At 37.3% G+C, this 26,758-nt stretch overlaps 1 protein-coding gene across 2 annotated transcripts in view; it reads left to right on the forward strand.

Moving 5' to 3' along the window:
* NELL1 (neural EGFL like 1) overlaps nt 1-26,758 on the forward strand; it is an 874,275-nt gene that overhangs the window by 428,127 nt on the left and 419,390 nt on the right. For both annotated transcript variants that reach the window (XM_032240986.1, XM_032240987.1), the window contains exon 13: nt 298-423. In XM_032240986.1, coding sequence (XP_032096877.1) covers nt 298-423 — 126 coding nt within the window. The remainder of the gene's footprint in view (nt 1-297; nt 424-26,758) is intronic.

The raw sequence follows: 26,758 nt of genomic DNA on the forward strand, positions 1-26,758 counted from the left end.
GTGCATTTAAAAAGAGTATTCTCCTTGGGAAGAAATTAACAGTTGTAAATTCAGTCTTCATACTTCTTAGGTTCTTACCTGTGTGTCTCACCATGCATCATTCTAAAAACACTTTCAGCTCAGGATAGGATCTAATGCACCCAGATGAATTTTCACTTAAGGTTTTGTATTTAATGCGTGTTCCTTTTCCTCTTGGCTTCAATGGACATTCGCCTTTTGTAATTTATCTGCAATATGATTACACTCTTGTTCCATTATTTTACTAATCATGATCTTGTGTCTTTTTTGTTCCTTCAGATATTGATGAGTGTGCAGCTAAGATGCATTACTGTCATGCCAATACTGTGTGTGTCAACCTTCCTGGGTTGTATCGATGTGACTGTATCCCAGGATACATTCGTGTGGATGACTTCTCTTGTACAGGTGAGCCTTAAGAAGCAGTACTGTTTTTCTAATTCATCCATTCTCTGCATTATATCTGCGATGTTACATTTAATTTCTAGTGCACAAAATACTATTTTCACCTAAGTAGTTCTCTCTTTATTCTTTTGACCTCACCTTTTGAGAAAAAAGCAATAATAAAAAAATTATCTGCATAATTGATTTCCACTCCCAATATTTCTGCCTGTGTGTGTGTACTTGCATACAACTATGTGTGATTTGAAACTAGAGTCCCAGTTGCCTGTAGTAACACAGAAGGAATTAGAGATACTGGTTCTAAAAATAGAAAGTGTCAATTATTTTCATTTCATCGTGATGAGATGTTTTTGTAGATAAGAAAATGTACTTTGTTCCCATTGGGAAAGACAAGGATTACATTTAAAGAGGTGACAGGGAGTACTTGGTGGTCAAAGATGAGGTATGTGGGAGCCAGTCAAAACTATATTTAATGAATATATGCTTATTGTCTGTGTCCCATCTCTTCTTCCTATAACCCTTAGCACTAAAGTGGTCACTGACTGTCTCAGAGTAGTGCTAGTTTTATGGGGCATTTGGTCTGGCTTTCCAGTATATTTTCAATCATGTGCATACAGATATGAACAGTAAATTGGATATGGATGGTAAAAGATTCCAGGTCTTCTTTCTCTTAGACAAAATGTGTTTAAATACCAAATCTGCAAATTATAATAGAAGGGTCCCTTAAACCTAAGATTTCAATCATGTTGTAAATCTTCCTGATGCCTGCATCTTTCTTTTTGTTCCAGCCACATTGGCATATAAAAACTGGATTTTTTACTCAGAATATAATAGTGCAATTTTTTAATGTACTGTTTTTTTCTGAATGACCTTTTCAGATGTGCAAAAAGTTGCAAAAGTTAAGGGCACATGTTTATATGTCCAAATTTCTTTGCAAGTGATGTATATTTATAAGTTACCATTCTTTGGGTGAAGGGCTGGAGAGTTCAGATTGATGCAGGTTTCTGAAGACCACATAAGGTCAAATCTCATTAATCTATCATTTATATATTAAAATTAATATTTCTAGAAAAAGAAGAGAGAGACTGAATAAATATAGTGTGCTAGGATTTTAATGTTTTAAAGGATCAAAACTTTTTGGACAAGTAAACACTTTCTAAAAAGCTGTGAAGTTGCAGGGTCTATCACTCTGTTCTTTTTTTTTTTTTTTTTTTAAACTGTAATTTAGGTTCTGGGGTACATGTGAAGATCATGCAGGATTGTTGAATAGGTACATAAATGGCAAGGTGGTTTGCTGCCTTCATCCCCCTCCATCACCTACATCTGGTTTTTCTCCCCTCATTATCCCTCCCCACCTTTACCACCCCCGCTGTCCCTCCCCTAGCCCCCTACTGACCGCAGTGTGTGATGCTCCCCTCCCTGTGTCCACGTGTTCTAATTGTTCAACACCCATCTTATGAGTGATAACATATGGTGTTTGGTTTTCTGTTCTTGTATCAGTTTGCTGAGAATGATGGTTTCCAGATTCATTCGTGTCCCTATGAAGGACATGAACTCATCGTTTTTTATGGCTGCATAGTATTCCATGGTTGTATAAGTGCCACATTTTCTTTATCTAGTCTATCTATGATGGACTTTTGGGTTGGTTCCAGGTCTTTGCTACTGTAAACAGTGCCTCAGTGAACATAAGTGTGCATGTGTCTTTATAACAGAACAATTTATAATTCTCTGGATATATACCCAGTAACGGAATTGCTGGGTCAAATGGTATTTCTATTTCTAGGTCCTTGAGGAATCACCACACTGTCTTCCACAATGGTTGAACTGATTTACACTCCCACCAACAGTATAAAAGTGTTCCTGTTTCTCCACATCCTCTCTAGCATCTGTTGTCTCCAGATTTTTTAATGATTGCCATTCTAACTGGCATGAGATGGTATCTCAATGTGGTTTTGATTTGCATTTCTCTAATGACCAGTGATGTTGAGCATTTTTTCGTATGTTTGTAGGCCTCATTGATGTCTTTTGTAAAGTGTCTGTTCATATACTTTGCTCACTTTTGAATGGGGTTTTTTTTTTCTTGTAAATCTGTTTTAGTTCTTTGTAGATTCTGGATATTACCCCTTCGTCAGTTGGGTAGATTGCAAAACTTTTTTCCCATTCTTTTGGTTGCTGGTTCACTCTAATGATTGTTTCTTTCTCTCTACAGAAGCTCTGGAGTTTAATTAGATCCCATTTGTCTATTTTGGCTTTTGTTGCCAATGCTTTTGGTGTTTTAGCCATGAAGTCCTTGCGTATGCCTATGTCCTGAATGGTTTTGCTTAGGTTTTGTTCTAGGGTTTTTATGGTGTTAGGTCTTATGTTTAGACCTTTAATTCTTAATAGTAAATACAGCTCTTAACTTCTTTTAACACTTAGAGGAAGCCAGTGAATATTCTTCTAACCCAAGAGCACCACTTACGTAACTCAATAAACATTAATTAAGGCTGTGTGGAAAACCTTGTTTGAAATTCTGTCAGAGTGCTTGCCTCTGCTCAGGTTTCCTCACTGAGGAAAAAAGTCAAGAGCTGGCACTTGTTGAATGCCTTAATAGGATAGGTGCTGTGTCTGGTGGTTTATATATGGAACAAGATGGAAAATGTATTATCTTAAGAACTGGCTCCAGAATTACTTTTAGAAAGGGAACTATGTGATTTGTAATAAAAGTTAAGGGTGTAGGTATCAGTGGGCACCCAAGTGCCTTTCTTTCCACTACAAAGAAAAGAGTAAATAGATCTCCAATAAAAATCTACATATCACACACACACGCACGCACACACACACACACACACACACACACACACACAGAGTTTTTATTTGTGCGTGTATGTGCCTAAGAGGAAACACAGAAGATAGAACAAAAGAGAGGAAGAAAGGAGGGGTGAGGAACCAGTCAGACAGCAGAAGGCTGGGTGCTATGGAGGACAATGGGCTGGTGAAAACCATGTGATTGTATGGCTGATTTTTAAGAGAAGGAATATTTTATGTGAGTTTTTTTTTTAATTGTTTTGGTGTACAGTATGCTATGTGAGTTTCCCTCATTACCCTCAAATCTTCAATAAAGTCTTTCCCCCCAAATACCTCATAAGAATCGCCTTCCCTCCACTGTTAGAATGTAAGCTAATATAGTGGACAACAGAAAGGATCCAAGTACATAAAAGGTGTGGGGACCACAGAGGTCACCATTACTGAGTGACAATTGTTATAGTTCTTTCTGCTGCCCTCACCAACATACACTTACTAATACACTCACACATCTCTATCATCTCTGCCTCCTCTCAGATATTTCAGAAATCTTGGTTAGGACTGTGGACTTTCATAGGTCATAAAATAGGTAAGATTTTTTTTCTTTAAAAAGCCTTTCTTTGATCCCAGATTTCTTTCAACCTGCTGCCCTATTTTTCTGCTTTTCCTCACAACAAAACTGTCTGCAGATATTGTCCTCACCTCACGTTTACTCAGTTCGCACATCCTCTTTACCTCTCTTCAGGCAGACTTCCATACTCACCATTCCGCAGAGGTTACATTTATCAAGGTCTTCCATGAACTCTGTTTTGCTAAATCCAATCTTCTTGTCTCAGCAGCATTTAGCAGGGTGACCACATCTTGCTCTTTGAAGCACATTTTTTTCTTGGCTTTTGTGCCATCCTATTTCCTAGTTTTTCCTTTTTGTCACTGGTCACTTCTGCCTAATGTCCCAGCAATTCTTCTAATGCTGACATCTGAAAGGTTAGAGTACCCTCGGTTTCTGCCTGGTCCCCTTTCCCTGTTTACCTATAGGTTCTTTTTAGTTGCCTCCATCAATCTTAGAACTTTAATAATTATGTCAACAACTCATAAATTTATCGCACCAGTTCCAATCTTTTTTCTGAACTTCTGAATTATATATTCAGCTTAACATGTACACATAGATGCTTAGTAGGAATTTCATACTTAATACGTGTAAGACAGAACTTGATTTCCTTCCACTTCTGCAAACCTCCTTCTCTCCCAATTTCTTGCATTCCAGCAAAAGCACCATCTACCAAGTTTTTCTAGCAAAAAATTTAGAGAGAACTCCTTTCTCTCCCCAGGGGTTATACTTGATCACCCATCTACTTTCAATCCATGCATTTGTCTTGTTGATCATGTCCTAAGTCTGTCTACTTCTATCTACATCCCCTATTAATATCTTAGTGGACTTCAGCCATGGCCATCATATGGGACTTTCTGTTCCAGTCTTGTTCCACCATAGCCCATTCTTCACATAGCAGACAGAGCAATTTTTTTAAAAAAGAGAAATCATACAACTGTACTTAAAACTTTTATCTAGTATCTCATCACATGGAAAATCAAATCCCTATTTCTTCTTTCAATTCACAACTCTATATGATTTTCCTTCTTTCCCTTCTATCTTGAACATTTCCTTCCTTGTCCATTATGACACGACCTCACTGACCTTTGCATTTTTCTCTGTGTAACATGCTTGTTTCTGTTCGTTAAGACCTTGGCATGAACTATTGCCCTTTTTTTGGGAAGTCTTTTTCTCTTGATATTTGTGTATTGAGCTCTCTCATCATTTACCTCTTAGCCTAAGCCTCAGAGAGGCTTTCCATGATCAATACAAATAGCCACCCTGTTTTTTTCTATAATGCCACCTGATTTTAATTTTTTGAGTAATACATATTATTATCTAGAATTCTCTTATTTATAAATGATTCTTTTATCTGTCTCTTTCCACTAGAATGTGAACTCTGAGAGCAGGAGCCTTTTTCCTTTTGTTCTCTATGACTACTTAGAATATTAACTGGCACAAAGCCATGCTCAATGAATGTTTGTTTTGTGAAAGAATGCGTAAAGCTACTTGACTTCGGGCAAATTCTTCACTTTTGAAAACCTCATTTATAAAATATTGCTCACATCTGTCATACCCACAGGTTATAGTGAATACCAACTAATATATGTGAAAGTATTTATCATAGCACTTTTATCAGTAAGGATAGAGTGTTCTATAGTAACAAACAACCCTAAATATAAGTGACTTAAGATAAGTTTTATTTTGCTTATGCTATTTGTCTATCCCTGATCAACAGGCGTGTTCTGCATATCATAATCACTTTGGGATGCAAGCTGTTGGAATAGTCACTAAGGTGAACATTGCCAGCCACCAAAACAGGGAAAAGAGATCTTGGAGGCTCTCCATCAGCCATTAAATGTGCAGTCTAGGAAGTTACACAAATCGTGTCTACTTACAACTCATTGATTAGAACTAGTCACTAGTTCCATCCAGCCACAAAGGGATGAGAAAATACTGTCCTACCTCATGCCTGGAATGATAGAGACCAGAAATATTTGGCATATGGTACCCATGCCTACTGTAGTGAGTGATACTAACAGATTGCAAACAAATATAATTTCTTTTGACATGAGTAACTGTTGATTTAAATAACCTTTTTTCAGCAGCTGTTCATAAGGTAGGTAGGTAGTCTCAAAAATTAATTACAATATTAGGCATATTGTATTAAGTGCTATGATAGAAATGCAAGCAAAATACATGAAAAATGGCCCTTGATTGCCAAGATGGAGTGTTAAAATATTTTCTGAAAGCCATGGGGCTACTGGAATTGACGGAGACATGCTAGCATACAATGACTATACTATGTTAAGGATTTACAATGGGGAATATGGATGGGAGAGAGGATAAAGGAGAGCCTCTAGGCCGGGTTCAAGGACCTTCATTGGACACTTTCATAGTAAGCGTGAGTCTTTGGAATGCTGACATTTATTTTGTGTCCTGAAAATAAGCCTATTAGACCAAATGTGCTCTGTACTCTCCAAGATAGATTATGTCCCCACCCATAATCTCTGACATTTTTTATTGGCAAAGAAGACTTCTTTCCCTAAGTGGTCATTTGTCTATGTAATAGATGAGGTATGTGATAGATATTTGCCACTGTAAAATGTCTTTTCAGGTGTTTCGTTGCCAGATGACAATTTGCTGGGAGAAATTGACAGACCTAAAGGCATGCTTTATTTGACTTGGGATCCTGATATAGCATTTTCATTATTTACATTCCATATTTCCAAAGACCATTCTAGTCTCAAATCAATCAGTGCCTTTTGACACTGTTCAGTTGGTTTTATAACCAGGTCAAGGTCATATCTTTTTTTCTTTCTTTTGCTGTTTTATGTCAGTTAGCTTTGCTACTCACTTTTTAGAAGTCAATAGCCATACTGAAAAATTCTATTCAACCAAAAATAGGGATCCTAAAGTTAAAAAGATATATCAGTTTTGGTGATTCATTGATTTATTGGATGATTAATTAATTATTATTTCACTTATGTATGAAATTATTTCATTTATGTATGAAATATTTCACTTATGTATGAAATATGTATGAAATAACACTTGTCTGTCACAAGTGTTAGGAAAGATAGCCACCAAGATTCTTAAAAAATAATGTCTGTGCTAAGGGAGTTCATGGTTAGTTAATTAGGCAATATCTTCAAATGAGAAAACTCAAATGTTCATTTGCCATCAAAAATATTGTTTGCCAAATCAACCCTGCTTGAAAATCTTAGTAGAGTTTAGATTAGTATTGGATGTTCAGCCCTGTGGTAATTATTACTACTTGACAAGTTTCAAAGAAGGAAAACCAAAATAGTCTTTCCCAATTCTATGCTGACAGCCATGAGTCCTTACAGAAGACTACACTTGAGACAGTGTATGCTAAGCATGATGGAGGAGAAAGGCAATGCATTAAACAGAAAGGGAAACTTTAGCTCTTACCCAACGTTTTTCTTGCTAAAACTTGAAAAAAAAAAAAAAAAGGTTGTATCTTGTGGGATAATAAAGCTCCAAGAGTTTGACATGGAGAATAATTATCCAGAACTTAAAAATGTGCTGTAACTTAATCATTACCCCCTGGGGGCTGAGGTTTCCCTGACATGACTATGTGTTATATACGGAGCTCTGTACTTTTTTGCAGAAAAGTCTTCCTTGGCCTTTGAAAGGGTGAAATCCAAAACATTTGGCCTCTGACACTTGGGCGAGTTTTTGGCCTTGAAATTTGTGTGTAAATTGAAATCGTTTTGTCCCTTATAAGAGATCCCTGATTTGTTCTTGGTCTTTTTTTTTTTTTAATTGCATTTTTGGTTTTGGGGTACATGTGAAGAACATGCAAGATTGTTGCATAGGTACACACATGGCAGTGTGATTTGCTGCCTTCCTCCCCTTCACCTATATCTGGCATTTCTCCCCATGCTATCTCTCCCCAACTCCCCACCCCCCGTCCCTCTCCCATTTCCCCCTAACAGACCGCAGTGTGTAGTGCTCCCCTCCCTGTTTTCTTGGTCTTTTATGAATTTTGAAACTTGAGGAGGTTTCTGAAATTGAGACGTTACAGAGGGGAGGGGTTTTTCTCTCCCCCATATGCTTTTTGTTTTTGGAATAGTCAACCCACTTGATTTATTGGCCTCTGACTTTCATTTATCCCCAACTAAACTCCCCGTGTTTTTGCTGTTTGATAAGACATTATCGTTAGATACGCAGGCAGTTTTAAAGGAGGATACTTGTGATTTACAACAAAAGCATGCAGCGATAAGGCAGATCCTTGACAGTAATGGGTAAGCTTTCATTTTTATGCCAAAAGCTTCCCATGAAGGTAAGAAATAAAAGGAACAAGTGAGATAACAAATATCCCATGTGATCTCTATTACCTTGCTAAAAGGATTTTTATTTTCTTGATATTGGCATGGAAGAAAGCTTAAAGGAAGTATATGTTTGAAATAGTCAGAGCAAAGTTAGTTAAAGACTTAGATACAATAGTCTATTAATTTAATGGTTTGAATTAAGTACCCTATAATGAAAAGAGGTTAGACAACAGTTTAAATGCCTTAAAAGTAATAGTTAGTTGTTAGAAATGTCAGGCTAGGTCTCTGGAATATGCTTTACTCCTATGATGAACTATGTGAATATTTTGGATGAAATTTTCATTATGATTTTGATCAAGTATATTGATGAAATAGAGAATATTTTCAAATATGATATATCTGATATTTTCTCCTTGAATGGAGCCGCATGAAATGGAGCTAAAACAGAACATTCTCCAACCTGATTGTGCAAGATGGTAAATTTTCCACTGATCATCATTATCTTTCAGGCCCATACCATGTGCTTGTGTCAGAATGCTTGTCCTTGTTTACTGTTGGGTGTCTGGTAGCAATAAGGGACAAGTTACGGGACAGTTGCTTGGCTTTTACTCTCAGAGGAGGTGATACATTTAGAAGAATGAAACAGGCCACAGGCCTCTCGACTATTTTACTGTAGTAAAAATATGCTATATGAAATGCTTTATAGAATGCAAAGCTACTTTTTGCTTGTTAAAGATACCAGAAACTATTAATATATTGAACAAGAAAAGTCAAAGAATGTACTATTACTTTTGCAAATTTCAAAATCAACCTAGAACATCTGATGATAGCTATATATCTGTTGTTTTGATTTGTTTGGCTGGAATTTCTTTTTTATTCCCATCATTTAAATAGATAATTGGCTCCGTTACTCTCCTTCCCTACACCTTCAAAGGAGGAATGCTACTCTACCAAAAGAAGGATTCCAAAGTCCTAATCCTTTAGGGCAGAGATTCTCAATTCTCATTTCAGGGTAGAATCACTTGGAATCTGGGATCTATCCCTAGAGATTTTGATTTTTGGCTGGTCTGGTATTGGGACCCAGCTTTGGTGGACTTGTTTAAAAGTAATTCTAATGTCCAGTCAAGGTCAAGAGACACTGCTTTAGCATAGATCAGAAGAACAGAGAGGGTTGGAGTATGGAGAGAATATCAGAAGAAAATGAGAAGAGAGATAAATTGCCCACTATATTTTGTAGATGAGAAAAAGATTCCTTTGAACTAGTGGTGAGAAATGAGGAGTTCAGGAAGTCATGAAGCAGGGACTTGGATGGTTCTTGGAGCAAGATCCTGCTTCCAAAGCTGCACTCTGAGATGTGTAAGATGTTAGATAGACAACCGCTGTGAGGTATCTCTACAGATGGGACCTCCTGGGGAGATGTTGAATCTTTAACTATGACGTTGCTGCTGCAGTGCCTGAAAGAGCCCTAAAGACAAATGGAGCATATCCATGGTGACCTTTGTGTTCCATGGGCTGAGTACTAGGCTGCTTCTTCTGTGCCAATGCCTTGGTTATTGGGAGTGCTCTAGAGCCATGATAGAGACTGATAGAAGTGGGGACACTTAAAATGATTGAGACATTTCATTGATCCCACTATCTCAGAAGAATAGGAGCTTACAACCATTCAAGTTGAAATGAAGAAATTATAGAAATTTTCATTACTTATACAAACACTTTTTGACTGGACTTCTTTACCTATCACATACACAAAAAAATGAAGTCAATAAAAGAAGAAAACAGAAAAAAATTAAGAGGCCCATTTAAAGAGGGATTATGGTATAAAAATTCATGGAAAGTTTGTTTTTCCAGACCAATTTTAGTTTTCCGTATGTAGTACTGGAAAAGCCAAACACTACGTATTTATTTCATTTAGTAATACTAGTAATGTTAGGGTTTATTAAGTCCAGCAAATGTATCTTCGGGAGAATATCAAAGCTTATTTACCTTGAAATTTTATGATGAAAATAAGTCTGAAAGACATGTCCAGCATTTTACTTTTTTGCTGGGTTTAAGTGGGAGTTCCTTTTTATTCCTACATGTGTTATAAAGAACCTGAACCACTTTGGCTGTTGCAGAACAACCAGGATCAATGACAGAGCTTGCCCCCCGGGTATTTGTGAGAAAATCTATTAAATACTGTGTTGCCCTTGACCCAAATTCATCATAAAAGGCTTGTTAATATTTCTGTACACTCTATTGTTAGATTTGTGCATTCAGAATCACAATTAAGCTTTAACATAAAGAAGGAGTTTGATTAAGGATGCTTTAGCACTTACAGAATTGTTGAGGCTGGTCTTGTAGCTCTACTCCATCCACGCTCACATACAATGAGTAGATATTTCTCTTTAACAACCAGGGTTTATCTTATATTCTTTCTTTCTTTCTTTCTTTCTTTTTTTTTTTAAGACAGAGTTTCACTCTTGTTACCCAGGCTGGAGTGCAATGGCGCAATCTCGGCTCACCGCAACCTCCGTGTCCTGGGTTCAGGCAATTCTCCTGCCTCAGCCTCCTGAGTAGCTGGGATTACAGGCATGCGCCACCATGCCCAGCTGATTTTTTGTATTTTTAGTAGAGACGGGGTTTCACCATGTTGACCAGGATGGTCTCGATCTCTTGACCTCGTGATCCACCTGCCTCGGCCTCCCAAAGTACTGGGATTACAGGCTTGAGCCACTGCGCCCGGCCTATATTCTTTTTTTCTATCTTAAAGACATAGTACATGCTTATCTGTCTGTCTGTCTATCATTATTTCCATACTTTTAAGAAGTATAGTGCAGTGTCTTAAGATTTTTTTTTCTTTTGCTAAGATAATTCAGAATGTATGCTAACTATTCTTTGGACAAAATGAAAGCTCTAAATTCTCATGGTTAAAGTCTAGTGTCTACATTCTACTGGTTTCAAGCTTTGACTATGTCATTTACTCTGTGAATTGGAAAGACATTTAAATTCTCAGCTTCTTCATCAGTATTTACTGTACATCCTCACAGAGTTGTTAAAGGATAAAGTGACACAGTGTATGTATATCAGTTTGGGCGAGGTTAGCTGAAAGAATAAAAAAAAACCCCAGAATAATAACAAATGACTCAATTGGCTTAAATGATAAATTCTCACATAACACAATGACTCTGGGGACAACTTTTTCAGAAATAGTTAATTCAGCCGCTCCATGACATCCTCAATAAAACAGAGTCTTTCTAACTTTTTACTGTGTTGTTTTCAGTATGATGGTTTTGGAATTTGTTCTAGCTCCCCTCAAGGTATCAAAATGGTGAAATAACTCCAAGCATCAAATCCTGACTTAACCATGTCCCAAAGTCAGAAGGGAAAAGAGATTTCCCTTTGTACAGTCCCTTTTTAAAAATAAGAATAACTTTATTTAAAAACTTCATTTCAACAGATTTGTTTTTATGTCTCATTAACAAAAATAGTTTGACCTATCTATTCATAAAATATATCTTGGAAAGATAAATGGAATCAATATTTATCCCCTGAGGCTTGGGCAGATCTCAGCTTCTATTATAGTGCTTGGCTAACTTACTTTAAATAAAAGGTGAGTTCCTTTGTCAATAAAGATGTGTGTGACTACGTGTGTGTTTGCATGTTTGTGTAGATCCACAATTCTAAGAGTATATTAACAGCTTTGAAAACAATTTTCAAGCTTAGGATTAATTAAAAGAAATACAAATTAAAATGAAAATTAGATAGCAGTTATACTAAATTTCTGCATGTGACTATATGTGTGTAGATATATAGATAGACAGACACATATGTCAGTCACCTTTTTATGGAGATGGTTCAGGACGTAGGCACTTTCATACATCACTGATGGGAATGTAAACTGAGGCTAATTTGACAGTGTGTATCCAAAGGCCTAGAAATGTTTATTTATAGTAACTTATCATACGGAAACAATCAGTCACAATTATTTACATAACAAGACTTTCATTATGGCCATTTATTTTATTTATTATTTGTAAGAAAAAAATTGGAAGCAGCCTAAATATGAAATAGTGGAAATTTGATTAAATAAATGACAATATATCCATATAGCATAATACATATTAAAATATGTTTAAAAGAATATTATTTGTCAGTGGAAAAGTCTCATAATACAGTATAATATGATTTAAACAAGTGTGTATTTTATTTTCCAATTCAAATAATAAATAAAAATTATGTATGAATACATATGCATACACACATGCAAGCACAGACACAGAAACACAGAGGGGAAATATCCTTCCCAAATAAACAGGGAACAGTGGGTGTCTCTGAGTGAATGATTAAACATGATACTTTTTCTTTGCACTCTATAAATTTTCTAAATTTTTTGTGGAAAGAAATATAAGGCAATGAACCTATATACATATTATGAGAAAAGTATTATTAAAATATTATAAAATATTAAATAAATATTAATATATAATAAATATTAAAATATATTTTAAATATTTTAAAATATTATAATATTTTAATAACACTTTTCTCATAATAATATGTATATAGGTTCATTTTTCCCAGTCTCTTAAGTGTTACCTTATTAAATTAAAAATACATATATTTATGACCTGGTAGGGATAGTTTCTTTCATCTTTTGTGACACAGATTATAGTTCTGACCTGAAGCGATTAAAAGCAATGTCTTTGCTTCATGTTCCTGGAGAATCTACATGGCCAATATGACATCTGAAGGCCACTTGCAATCATGGTGCTGTCTTAATTCAGGCTTACAAACAATAGGAATTTCTTTCTCACAGTTCTGGAGGTTAAGAATTTCAAGATCCAAGTGCCTTGCAGAGTAGATGTCTGGTGAGGGCCTGTTCCTCATAGATGATGTTTTCTTACTGTGTGCTCACATGACTAAAGGGATGAGAGCTCTCCTTGGGGTCTCCTTTATAAGGGCACTAATAACCTAATCTCCCCAAGACCCCACTTCCTAATACCATCATCACCCTAAGGGTTAGGATATTAATATGAGTTTTGGGGGAATAAAAATATTCAGGTAGATTGTAGATGCTGTTTTCTTCCTGGCAGCTGATCTGATAGTGGGGTCCTTACCATGCTATCTCTCATAAGCTTTTTACGAAGGGTTTTCAGAAACAAGGCATTTGGTCCAGATTTTTCTGGATCAGGGTCAAGACAAAGAGAGATACTGAGAAGAGACGGAAAAGACTATTTCCAAATGAAAGCAACCACTGAATGAGAATCAGTGAACATATATTCCAGCCTTCCCCTACCACCAGCTCACTGAATGTTCCCATGTCAATATTTTTCTTGGGCTTCGAAAGATTAAGGTTGAATTAGCTGAGTAGTTTTCAGTCAGAAGAACTTGGAATCTAAATAATGTTTCTTTTGAAGAGAGTTCAGCTTCTTAAGAAAAAAAGATAATTTTACAAACTATTACTTTTCTAATTCTATGATTCTGTAAGATGATTTCTGACCTCTAGGAGATTATGGTCTCTTTGGGAGACATAAAATTTACATTTAAGTGGAATAATTTTATCAGGCATATAACTGAGTTCTAAATTGTGAAGTACAGGCATTAAATGCTATGGGAAAGAGCATCCATATTGGGAGAAAGGACATTTATTACTAATTGGTAGAGAGGAAATGTTTTCTACCCTTCCACAGGGTGTCTGATAGGGTTAAAATTTGATGTTAGGTGGGAGTGCATTGAGAAGTAATTGGGTGCCTGGTGCTTGAGAAATAAATCCATCTCCATTTTTATTGATCTACAATGTGAACTGGAGGTTACCTGTGTAAAAACTGAAAGAACACAGGGCTCTGAATCAGGCAGGCCTGAATTTCTGCCCCAAATAGGGCATTTATTCTTAGCACCAACTCAAATCATCTTCAGAGAAATGGACACATCTTCTTCCTAGAATCTTATAAGGAGTGAATGAGAGAATATTTGCAAAGTGCTTGGAGGAGAGCTCAGCACAGAGTAAATGCCCAATAAATGTTAGCCATTACTACCTCTACAAGTGAGGAATTTATGTTGAGACGCAGGAGGTTGAGGAACTTGTCTACAGCTGTAGGTAGAAGGTGGTGAGGTAGAGATAGGAAAGCAGACCTTGTAACTCCAGAGGCTCAAAGATAGGAAAGCGGGCCTTGTAACTCCAGAAGCTCAAATATAACCTCCATCAGAGTGCTTTTGAAAATGGCTTTAAAACAGGTGCGGTGGCTCACGCCTGTAATCCCAGCACTTTGGGAGGTCAAGGAGGGTGGATCACAAGGTCAGGAGTTCAGGACCAGCTTGACCAACATGGTGAAACCCCGCCTCTACTAAAAATATAAAATTAGCAGGGTGTGGTGGCGCATGCCTGTAATCCCAGCTACTCAGGAGGCTGAGGCATGAGAATGGACGGAACCCAGGAGGCAGAGGTTGTAGTGAGCCAAGATTGCATCACTGCACTCCAGCCTGGCAACAGAGTAAAATGCTAATGCAAATGAGGTCGGGTGCATTCAGACCAAAATCGCAGAAATCACCACTAAAGAACTTATTCTTGTAAGCAAGTGCCACCTGTTCTCCAAAAACCTATTGAAATAAAAATAAACAAATAAATAAGCTGATGCAATATGTTCAGCAAGCAATAGCCATTGTTAGAAAGAAATAGCTTGGGGCTTGTGACCAAGTGAATCCATATTTAACCCACAGCTCTGCCTCTTAAAAGCTTTGGAGTCTTGGGCAGATTCTTTAAGTGCTCCATGCCTCAGTTTTTAACATCAAGAAAGCAGCTTGGGTTTTTTTTTTTTTCTTTTTTTCTTTTTAATTGCATTTTAGGTTTGGGGGTACATGTGAAGAACATGCAAGGTACACACATGGCAGTGTGATGTGCTGCCATACTCCCCATAACCTATATCTGGCATTTCTCCTCATGCTCTCTCTCCCCAACTCCCCACCCCCCACTGTCCCTCCTCTATTTCCCCCCTACAGATCCCAGTGTGTGACTCTCCCCTCCCTGTGTCCATGTGTTCTCATTGTTCAACACCCACCTATGAGTGAGAATATGTGGTGTTCGATTTTCTGTTCTCGTGTCAGTTTGCTGAGAGCGATGGTTTCCAGGTTCATCCATGTCCCTACAAAGGACACGAACTCATCATTTTTGATGGCTGCATAGTATTCTGTGGTGCATTCCTATACACCAATAACAGACTTAAAGAGAGCCACATCAAGAACAAACTGCCATTCACAATTGCTACAAAGAGAATAAAACACTTCGGAATGTAACTAACAAAGGATGTATAGGACCTCTTCAAGGAGAACTACAAACCACTGCTCAACTAAATAAGAGAGGATACAAACAGATGGAGAAACATTCCTTGTTCATGGTTAGGAAGAATCAATGTCGTGAAAATGGCCATACTGCCCAAAGTAATTTACAGATTCAATGCTATCCCCATCAAGCTACCAATGACTTTCTTCACAGAACTGGAAAAAACCACCTTAAACTTCATATGGAACCAAAAGACAGCCTGCATAGCCAAGTCAATTCTAAGCAAAAAAAAAAAAAAAAAAAAAAGTGGGAGGCATCACACTACTGGACTTCAAACTGTACTACAAGGCTACAGTAATCAAAACAGCATGGTACTGGTACCAGAACAGAGATATAGACCAATGGAACAGAACAGAGGCCTCGGAGGCAACACCACACATCTACAACCATCCAGTCTTTGACAAACCTGACAAAAACAAGCAATGGGGAAAGGAGTCCCTGTTTAATAAATGGTGTTGGGAAAACTGGCTAGCCATGTGCAGAAAGCAGAAACTGGACCCCTTCCTGACACCTTACACTAAAATTAACTCCAGATGGATTAAAGACTTAAACATAAGACCTAACACCATAAAAACCACAGAAGAAAACCTAGGCAAACCATTCAGGACATAGGCATAGGCAAGGACTTCATGACCAAAACACCAAAAGCATTGGCAACAAAAGCCAAAATAGACAAATGGGACCTAATCGAACTCCACAGCTTCTGCACAGCAAAATAAACAGTCACTAGAGTGAATTGGCAACCAACAGAATGGCAAAAAATTTTTGCAAACTACCCATCTGACAAAGGGCTGTTATCCAGAATCAACAAAGAACTAAAACAGATTTAGAAGAGAAAAACAAATAAGCCCATTCAAAAGTGGGCAAAGGATATGAACAGACACTTTTCAAAAGAAGACATACATGAGGCCAACAAACATATGAAAAAATGCTCACCATCACTGGTCATTAGAGAAATGCAAATCAAAACTACATTGAGATACCATCTCATGCCAGTTAGAATGGCGATGATTAAAAAATCTGGAGACAACAGATGCTGGAGAGGATGTGGAGAAATAGGAACACTTTTACACTGTTGATGGGAGTGTAAATTAGCTCAACCATTGTGGAAGACAGTGTGGTGATTCCTCAAGGACCTAGAAATAGAAATTCCATTTGACCCAGCAATACCATCACTGGGTATATATCTAAAGGATTATAAATCGTTCTACTATAAGGACACATGCACACGAATTGCAGCACAGTTTACAATAGCAAAGACCTGGAAGCTTGGGTTTTAAGGTTTAATCATGTGAAAGAAAACCCAGCTCAATGACTGAGTACTAGGTGGTACTCAATGTTGAAGCCCTGAGACCTATTCACCATATTTCCTTCTTCTCCCTCTCCTTACCAAGTAGCTCTTAAAGCACTTAAAAGGATAACAGGGCACCTTAAGACACATTTGGAAAGCTGCTTGCCTTAAGAATCCCAGGCTGTGTAGAAAGTGTGCAGGTTCTCTGGGACTACAAGCCTAGAGTCAGATGCTTTAGGCCCATGAGTTAAGAAGGAGACTGTGTAGTGTAAAGAGGACTTCATAACAGAGTTTATAACTAGCAAGAAATACATTCAAGAAAAACATCACCTTCCTGGAGTTATTAGTTTGTGAGTTGCTATAGAACAGAGCTTTGGAATATGCTCTATAAGCTTCTTTTAAAAATTTAACTTTCGAACTGAGATTTTGCCATTGCACTCCAGCCTGTGCAACAAGAGCGAAACTGTCTCAAAAAAAAAAAAAAAAAAATTAACTTTGTTCCCTGAGAAGGGAAGCCCCTTAAACTGCAAACACTTTTGGCATTTATCAGCTCTGCTGGCTGGCAGCTAGTTAGTCCTTAAGAGTGGTCATAGGACAAATTGTTTTCAAGAGAAGCCTTGTCTAGGTTGGATACCAGGATGGAGTCTTTGGCACTCAGAAAATGCCCTTAGAGGGAATTTGCAACACATAGAGACATGTAAAGAAAATACCATGTTCAATAAAATTATAAAAAAAGCTTTTCTAGTTATAAAAGTAGTATATTAGTATGATAGTAACATTACGAAATTTAGAAGAATAAGAAGAAAATAGGCCAGGCATGGTGGCTCACACCTGTAATCTCAGCACTCTGGGAGGCCTAAGTGAAAGAATCATTGAGGCTAGGAGTTCAAGACCAGCCTGGTCAACATAGCAACAGTCTGTCTCTACAAAAGAAAAATTTTAAAAATTAGCCAGGTGTAATTAGCCAGGCATTATGGCATGGGCCTGTAGTCCCAGCTGCTCAGGAAGCTGAGGAGGAGGATTGCTTGAACCCAGTAGTTTAAGGATTCAGTGAGCTGTGATCATGCCTCTGTACACCACTAGAAGAAGAAGGAGGAGTGGGGTAGAAGGAGAAGCAGGGGAGAAGGGAAGAGGGAGGAGAAGGGAGGACAGTGATGACAACCTCTGTTAACATTTGCATTTGGGAGTATTTATCTTATGTCAGTTTTCAATGCCTGCATTTGTAGTCTACATTTTGGAAATCACACTTTCACTACCGGTTAATATTCAATTTTTCCTTTTTACTTATTTCATAAGCATTGTCCAAATTAGTAAAGTTATTTGAAAAATATACTCGTTTATGGTTGAAAATATTCTCTCATATAGATATATCATTATAGTTTTTACTACATTAGAGAAGTATTAACATCCAGTTGCCTCTCTGTCTTCATGTGGTTTTATCAGATGCATGCGGTTTTTTTTTTTCTTTCTCTATTATGATGATGATCATTGTTTTTCCTCAGTTAGGACAAAGAGAGAGTCATAGAACAAAACTCAGCCAGCCCAACACAGGGACTATAGAGGCTTAGGGATTCATGGAGGGGAGCATCTTAGTTTCTCTGGTGTTTTTCATTCAGACACATTTTAGGAAAAAATAGGAGCTGTGTAGGCTTAATAAATACCTTGATGTCTTAATTATTTTATAGAAAAGCACATTGTAACTAGACAGTGGTGCTCTAAAGTGAGTCTTTGTCTCATTTATGAGCTTTGTTTTCCATATTTATATTTTCTTTTTGAATTATTTGTCCTTTAAAATTTAAAGAGTATTCCCTAGATGAACTAGCATTTCTTTTCCCTTTTGGCATTTGTTTTCCCATTCTGGTTGATAAGCTGACTGTAGGGAAAGTATTAAAGTATCAGGACTTTCAAATAGCTGAGATGTTAGAGACCTATAAGGCATCAAAAATATCTTCAAATTAAAGCCATTTGATTCTGAATTTTGATGAACTGTTGAAGAAATGTGCCGGGAGAAATCTTACTTGTTAATTATCAAAAACTTTAGGACTTTTTCTGATTAGAAGAGCTATGTCTCCCTCAAGCAGATCGTCCATTTAATTGGTTATAATAAAAATGTGGCATTGATCAGAAAAGGCAGACATTACCCCTTAATATCGATGTGAGAGGGGGACGAGGGAACAATTATTGTCCCAGACAGGAGTGTGTGGTACTAAATGACTGACACCTCATGGCCACCCAGGCTGAGTGGTGTACAGTGCAGGGGAGGGAATCAAGTCAAGATTTACCCTGTAATGCTTTCCTTGGCCTCAAGCAAACTGTTTATTTTTAGGACAAGTTGGAGCAGCTCACAGCTTATGAGCCAAGCCCAGGAGGGATACCAGAGAGTAGTGCCCTCTATTTTTAGGATTTAGAAAACTTACAAGTTGCAAAATAGCACTAGCATATTGTCATGCTTACCTCTGAAATCAGCTGGAGTTCTGAATTTATTAAACCTCTAGTTGGACAAGATTTATTTCAACTTTTCTTCTAGCTCTCTTTTCCTATTGATTCTACTCTTTGGTGCATTATTATAGCTTTTCTTCTTGAATCTTGTTTTCTTTACCTTTTACATTTGTTTATTAGTGTGTGTATGTGCGTGTGTGTGTTGTTATATATATGGATGGATCTAATAATGGTCTAAATGAGAGACTAAAAAATACTATGAAACAGAAAATAACTGATATTGGTGAGGATGTGGAGGAACTGGATCCCTTGTGCACTGTTGGCAAGCAAGTAAAAATGGTGCAGCCACCATGGAAAATAGTTTGGTGGTTCATGAAAAAATTCAAAATAGAAAAAAATAAAAAATGGAATTATATGATCTGGCAATTTTACTTCTGGGTATATACCCAAAAGAACTGAAAGTAGGGTCTGGAAGAGATTTTGTACATTCATATTCATGGCAGCATTATTCACAATAAAGTGTGGAAATTACTCAAGTATCCATCATTGGATGAATAGATATGCAAAATGTGGTACAGACATATAATGGAATATTATTCAGTTTAAAAAAGGTAGGAAATTCTGTTACATGCTATAATGTGGATGATACTAGAGAACATTATACTAAGTAAAATAAGCCAATCACAAATAGTCAAATAGTGCATGATTCCACTTACCTAGGGTAATCAAATTCATAGAGACAAAATGTAGAATGGTGTTTGCCATAGACTAGAGCAATGGGGGCATGGGAAGTTAATGTTAATGGGTATAGAGTTTTAGTTTCACATGATGAAAAGAGTTCCAGAGATGGATGGTGGAGATCGTTGTACAACAATATAAATATGCTTACTACCACTGAAGTGTGCACTGAGAGATGGTTAAGATGGTAAGCATTATGTTATATTTATAGTGTGTGTATTTTACTTCAACTAAAACATTGGGAAAAAAATGCCACTGGGGAAAGATCTCTTCCCATTAGTAAGTTATATAAATGCAGTAGGTCTAATTTCCTTACTACCATAGGCATATGAAATAATCTATGGAGGTGAGTTTTTCAGATAATGTTAAGTATCCACCTTTTTATTTTATTTTTTTAAGTTTATGGAATAAAACTTCAAATAGTCATCTGCTCAATGGCTTAGGAGTAGATAAGGAGGCTTGTTAAATCAGTCAACCCCAATCAGCCCTTCTCTGTACTGTGAATATCTCTAGTATTCTCTTGTGGAATAAAGTACATGGGTTTTATAGCCTCAGAGACTCTTTTCACAGATTCTGGGTCATGGCTATCTTCAGAAGAGATGAGGATGATAGGAATCTGGCTACAGGATCAATAAGGTCTTACTAAATTTTTTCTATAAGTGGAAAGTAAGGCCTTAATGGTCCCAGTGATTACCTGGACAATATCCCTTCTAGAAGAGGAACAGAGTTTCGGGAGGGGCACTTCACATACAGCATTTAGGAAATTCAGTGCCCATGTCCCATTTTTGATAACAAGGCCTCCACATATAATTCTACAGGGTGAATGTGGCAACTCTAGAGTCAGGGACAGAAATATCTCTAGGCAATCAGGGGATTGAAAGAACCTTGCTTTTTTTCTTTATTTTTATATCTATGGTATTCCATTTTCCCTGCTGTTGATAAATAATTCAGATAAGAAGAGAATGTTAGAGCCATGACCCTTTGGAGGACAAATACATTTGCAGTTGGTCCCCGAACACCTACAGGCTCTTGTATGAAGGTCAGTATTTTGTATTTGTTAGTTGGCAATATGTTCTTTGGGGCTTTGCAATCCATTGGCTTTGTTTTCATAGCTAGAAGGAAAGTGAGGATTAGGTATGAAATGCACAGACCTAATGGTGTTATCTTGTCATGATCCCTAATTGGGCTGCTGAGCGACAGGTAATAGACTGGTGGACATTAGTGGGCTGTGCAGCTTTGTTCAGAAGGCAAGATTATCTGAGGCTATCTTATGACATCATATGATTGATTTAAAACCTAAACGCATATGGACTAGACTACCACACTGAGTATCTGGGAACATGCATGCTGATGTGGTGGGCTGGGGATGTCAGGATGCTTAATGCTGGAACTTTCGCCTCTTGCAACCAGGATGTGCATGCTCACCTAGCAATGCCACCTACCCATTTGTTCACTTCCAAAAATCATCTGTAACATGAGGATAATAATAATAATAATAATTTGACATATATTATCTATAATATAACAGTGAGTAAGAAGCTGGACTCTGGATATAATTGCTTGGATTATTTATGTTTAGAAACAATGATATTATCCACCTATTAAGAAAATAATTTTGGTCCATGTTCGCTATGAATGCTGAATGTTTGGCAAGGAAATGGGGTAGAGAGGAAAGAATTTGGTATTGGGTATTAGACTTATTTTAATTTGGACTAACTTACATAGCCTTAGGCAAGTCACTTTAACTCTCTGGGCCTCGGTCATCATCTGCAGCAGGAGATTTTTAGATGATAAATGGACTTTTAGAAGTCCCATTAAGTGCTAACGTCTTGGAAGCCAAGGTTCATGACATTTCATCTCTTCATCTGCAGTGCCTGCTATAATGATATGTACTTACTTGTTCCTTTTTTGTTTTGTTTTGGGGGGAGGCTTAAATATACACCTGTAATCATTTGGAGCATTGCAATTTTGTTTGAATCATGAAACTTTGTTTTAAGGATCTGTTTTAGTTTTATACTTAAAACTTTTGAACAGATGTTTTACAAGAATGTGTGAACATCATTCTGACATACTCTTTCTTTGGTAGTGTTTGTTTTGCTGAATATTTCATGTAACTTTTGCATACTTACTCAGGCCATGATGATGTTTTATTAACAACTATTGGCTTGTGATTTGGAATTGTCACACAAGCGATCAAAGAACCTTCCTTTGCATGTCAGGAGATTTCTATGAGGGAAAACTGGAGACACAGGTACAGGGTGGACAGCTGGCCTCCCCTTTGAAGTCCTTGTCATGCTCACTTTCATACATGCTTTTGAATACTTGTTAGCAAATATCAACCTTCTGGCATTGACTGTGCTCTTTCTTTAAAGTGGTGCCCACAGAGCCAAAGAAGCAACATAGATGCTCATGGTACAATGATATCAGGTTCCAGTTGTGCCTTTCCTCAAGGATTAGCCTGTATTTTGTGTGTGGGTGTGTGTGCACATGCACATGTGCATGCACACAGGGCAAATGGGGAAAATAATGTAGGATTATCATCAGATCCTTGGGGTGTTGCTTCACCAGCTGGAAACCTCTGTGGCTGGCAGAGCCTTCCGCCTGAGTCATGCTCAGGCGCCCTGGGCTTGTTCCATCCATTGGGCCCAGCAGGCTGTATCAATACTCCAAAGGAGTATTGGAGTTATGACTATATAGCATTTGGGAGCCAGCAGAACTATGTTTACCAGCTTAATGCACTTGTATGAATTACTTAACTGTGCTAAAGTTTAATCTCTCATTTGTATAATGAGCTTAATGTTAGTATTTACAACATAGGGTGGTTTTAAGTATTAAATAAAATAATCAGTGTAAAAGACCAAATGCCTAGCATATAATGTGTGTGCAAAACCTGCTAGAGTCACTGTTACTATTATTTTAATTTCTATTATTGTTGTTTTTCACTTAATGTTGAACATGGAATGACAGTATTACAGGTGGAGAAAAACACACTATCACCTTTATCATTGTCATATTTATTGCTTTCTCTTAAACCCACAGAGCTGCGTGGTTGTTTAGAACATGTAGATTATGTAAGCAATCTATTTGTAGCTTATATAAAAGCATCCATTTGTAGCTTTCTTGCATTTTAGGAAGGAAAGAAAATTATTTTTATATTCTCTTAGGTATGATGGTGATTATATTTCTTAGGAAAGACAGACATGTCCTATGAATGTTAACTCATGAAGAACTCAGGCAGAGAAGTGTGTAATTGTCTGGTGTAGCACAGATATCCAGAAAGCTGAGGGAGATGATTCAGGAGGTGTTTTGTTTATATGACCAGATTTATCAACTAAATGGAGGATGCAGTTCGTAATGCAGTTGAGCCCAAGCTTTGAAACCAAAAGAGACCTGAATTTGCATCTTAGTTCTACAACTCATGTGGCCTATAGCAAGTCACTTTAACACATCTGAACCTGTTTCCTTATTTGAAAAATAGAAATGATAACAATAGCTTTTCCTTTATAATGACATAATATGAGGGATACGTGAGCTAAGAAATATAAAATATTTAATGGAATTATAGCATACAGAATCAGCAAGTGAAACATATAACTGGATTTCAGATATCTAATAATATCTATAATGTAGTTGCTCAATAAATATTAGATCACTTTTCTCTCTCATGTTACTTTATATATTTTAATATGGTTATGTAGATTTGAAGTAAAATATTGAAAATGTTCTTTGGAGAATGTTTACTGACTTTTGGGCCCTGAATTTGGTGTTTCACTTTCATATCTGAAACTGTTCCCAGATTCTAACACCTGAGCTTCCAGGATTTGGTCCCTGCCATTGTGGAGTTTATATTCTACACAGGGAAGTAGCTATTCAAAAATACTTACTATTTCAGTTGTTGTAAGTGCTATAAAGAAAGCCAAAACAGGGTAAAGGATTAGGAAATGATTGGTATGATCCAGAGGACTAATTTACGTAGGTTGAAGGGGAAGATCTAGTGAGGCAGCAGCCTGTTTGAGTGAAAATCTGAACAAGTGGATATTATGAGGCCTGAAAAGTTCTGTTGAGAACATTTAACTCAGAGAGAACACCAAATGCTATGTTCCTAAAGAACTGAGCTTGGTGTGTTTGAGAAAAGGGCAGAAGGCAGTGATGCCTGGTGTGAGGTGGGGGGGGTAATGAGGTTGGAGTAATAAGGGGAGACCAGGTCATGTAGGGCCATGTAGACCATGGTAAGGGGTTTAGAGATAATTCTAAATGTTACAAATAAGCTATTATGAATAACAGTTTATTCAACTATAGCAATGGTAGGGTAGTCACTATTGGTGACATCAGTAGTTATACCCTGTTCCGTAATCTTTGTGTTTATATAGCATTTCCTATATTTCCAAAAGTGTTGAAGGTAGAGTAAGGCTAGTTGGGTATTGTTGAGTTCGAAGAGGTGGTCCAGGAAATGACTCTGTCCATAAGGTACTTAAAATGTAAGTGGGGAGACAAATCTATTACAAAGGCAGTAATTTGCAAATAATTTGCTACACTGTACTACTATCTCTAAGTACAAAAGAAGTTAAAAGTAGCAACAGGGGCCGGGTGCAGTGGCTCATGCCTGTAATCCCAGCACTTTGGGAGGCCGAGGCGGGTGGATCACGAGGTCAAGAGATCGAGACCATCCTGGTCAACATGGTGAAACCCCGTCTCTACTAAAAATACAAAAAAATTAGCTGTGCATGGTGGCGCGTGCCTGTAATCCCAGCTACTCAGGAGGCTGAGGCAGGAGAATTGCCTGAACCCAGGAGGCGGAGGTTGCGGTGAGCCGAGATTGTGCCATTGCACTCCAGCCTGGGTAACAAGAGCGAAACTCCGTCTCAAAAAAAAAAAAAAGGAACAGTCCCCTGTGGTTTGGAGCAATTTAAAAAGACTGTCATTGTTACTATTATTATTATCATCATCATCATCTTCATTTTGGTTGTTGTCCATTTTTTTCGAGTACAAGACTATTGTAAAATATGGTCTACAATAAGCAATTTATCTCAAGTTTAAGTAGACATTTTCTTCATCAGTCAAATAAAATTGTGTGGATTTGGACCAAAATACCCAGTCTCACCAGTAAAGAAAAGAAGAGAAGGTGAGTTGGCTAGGCGTATCCTTAAAGATAGTCATTCTACCTGTATTAACGTGGACCAATTACTGTTATAAAATCTGACTCAATCTGATTGGTATGCCCACCTCTTACAGAGGAGAGAAGAAGGAGGCATACAGTAAAGAAAGCTGTGGAGATTTACTCTTCCCTCCTTTAAATTCACAGTCAATTCATCTTATAAGTGGATGGAAATACTGAACTAGATTACATGTAAGAGTTAGATATTTGAAATAAAGATGTGAATCATCCTGATACTGATATATAAATAAGGTTGAAAAAGTGTTTAGAGAAAAGGATATATGACCAGTGTCCTGAAGGAAAACCCCATGTGGAGACCTGGAGGTGGCAGAAGCAGTAGTAAAAGTGACAATAAAATTAAGAGATTATAAAATGGAAATAAGAGGCAGAAAGAGTTGGTGGTTGGCAGTACTTCTAGAGGATCATACTGGCTCAGGAGGGTGAAGGCACTGAAGATTCCATTATATTTGGCAAGAAGAGAGTCATTGGCAGTATTCCAAAGAGCAGAATCATTGCTGTCTCTAATAAGAGGATTTAAAAAGAGACATTTTGATAGAAAATTGGATAGCAGGTAGAATTTGGAGGGTTTTGGCAGTCTAAGGATTAGAAAGAATTGGAGAAAAACCTAATGAAGACAGCAAGGTCTAGTGAAAGATATCTTGTCTTCCTCAGGCCAGCTGTTAAGATGAAGAATACTTGAAGGCTAGATGGTAAAGTAGATTAAAGATGCTTAAGAGGGACACATCATTTCAGGCAGGCAGCATGCAAGTGGAGGAGCTGACTTTGTGGAAGAGGAGGAAACATTTTTCTTAGGCTAGAAGGAAGGGTTAAAATGTCCAAGCAGGAAGAGGGGGTCTATTGTGAAAGTTAAATATATTTGGAGAGATCCATGCCTGCGAATGCACTGGCTTGATCTTTTCATTCAGTACATTTTCTGTAACATAATTTGTTTCTCTGTCTTTCAGAAACCACAAAAACCAGTGCTAGTCTATGTAAATAGAAATGTAAGGTTTCTCCCTGGAGGGACCTTTGAAATATAGTGTACACTTTACTGCTCTGTCACATTCTCAGCACTTTGGTTTGCAAAGGTGTTTGCTGAGGGTGGAGAGAACCCTATGGCATTATTGTGCAGCTAAATCTGGGCTTGAGAGCTCTGCACGAATGGCATTTAATTCTCTGTGCTCTTGGGGAAATCTCATAATTGGTCTCTCAGTCTCCCCATCTGCAAAACTGGCATAAAGTCCCTCTTTCCCTCCCTAGAGCATTGCGGGGATTACTAAGTTAATGCTTTATAAATCTCTGGAAAGATTCTAAACGTGAAGTTCTGTCATTACCCACCTACTAGATATGATGACACTCATAATGATATATTTATTACCTCATGTTCATTTCCACAGCAATAGTCTGTGCATTTGTAGAGATATGCTTTCTGTGCCAGAGCATAAACTGAGACAAACCATCTATTACAGAGACATAGTAACCAGAAAATAAAAAGTGAATATAGTTTTGTTTTGACCTAAATATTGTTTTGGGTACAGAGCCTGTTGTGAATTTTTCCCCTGAAAACAAATTCTGCCCCCTACCTTGCAGGAAAAATATTTAAAACGAGACATGAATGTTCTTGGGTCATGCTGGGTTTGAGATGTCAACAAAGTATGAAATCAATTGTGAATATGTGTGATTTATCAGTGACAGCAATTTAAAAATTATTTTTAGTTTTTAAATTTTTTTT

This window comes from Sapajus apella, unplaced genomic scaffold (assembly GCF_009761245.1).
Source record: "Sapajus apella isolate SASKATOON/1434 unplaced genomic scaffold, GSC_monkey_1.0 scaffold47, whole genome shotgun sequence".
NCBI classification, from domain to species: domain Eukaryota; kingdom Metazoa; phylum Chordata; class Mammalia; order Primates; family Cebidae; genus Sapajus; species Sapajus apella.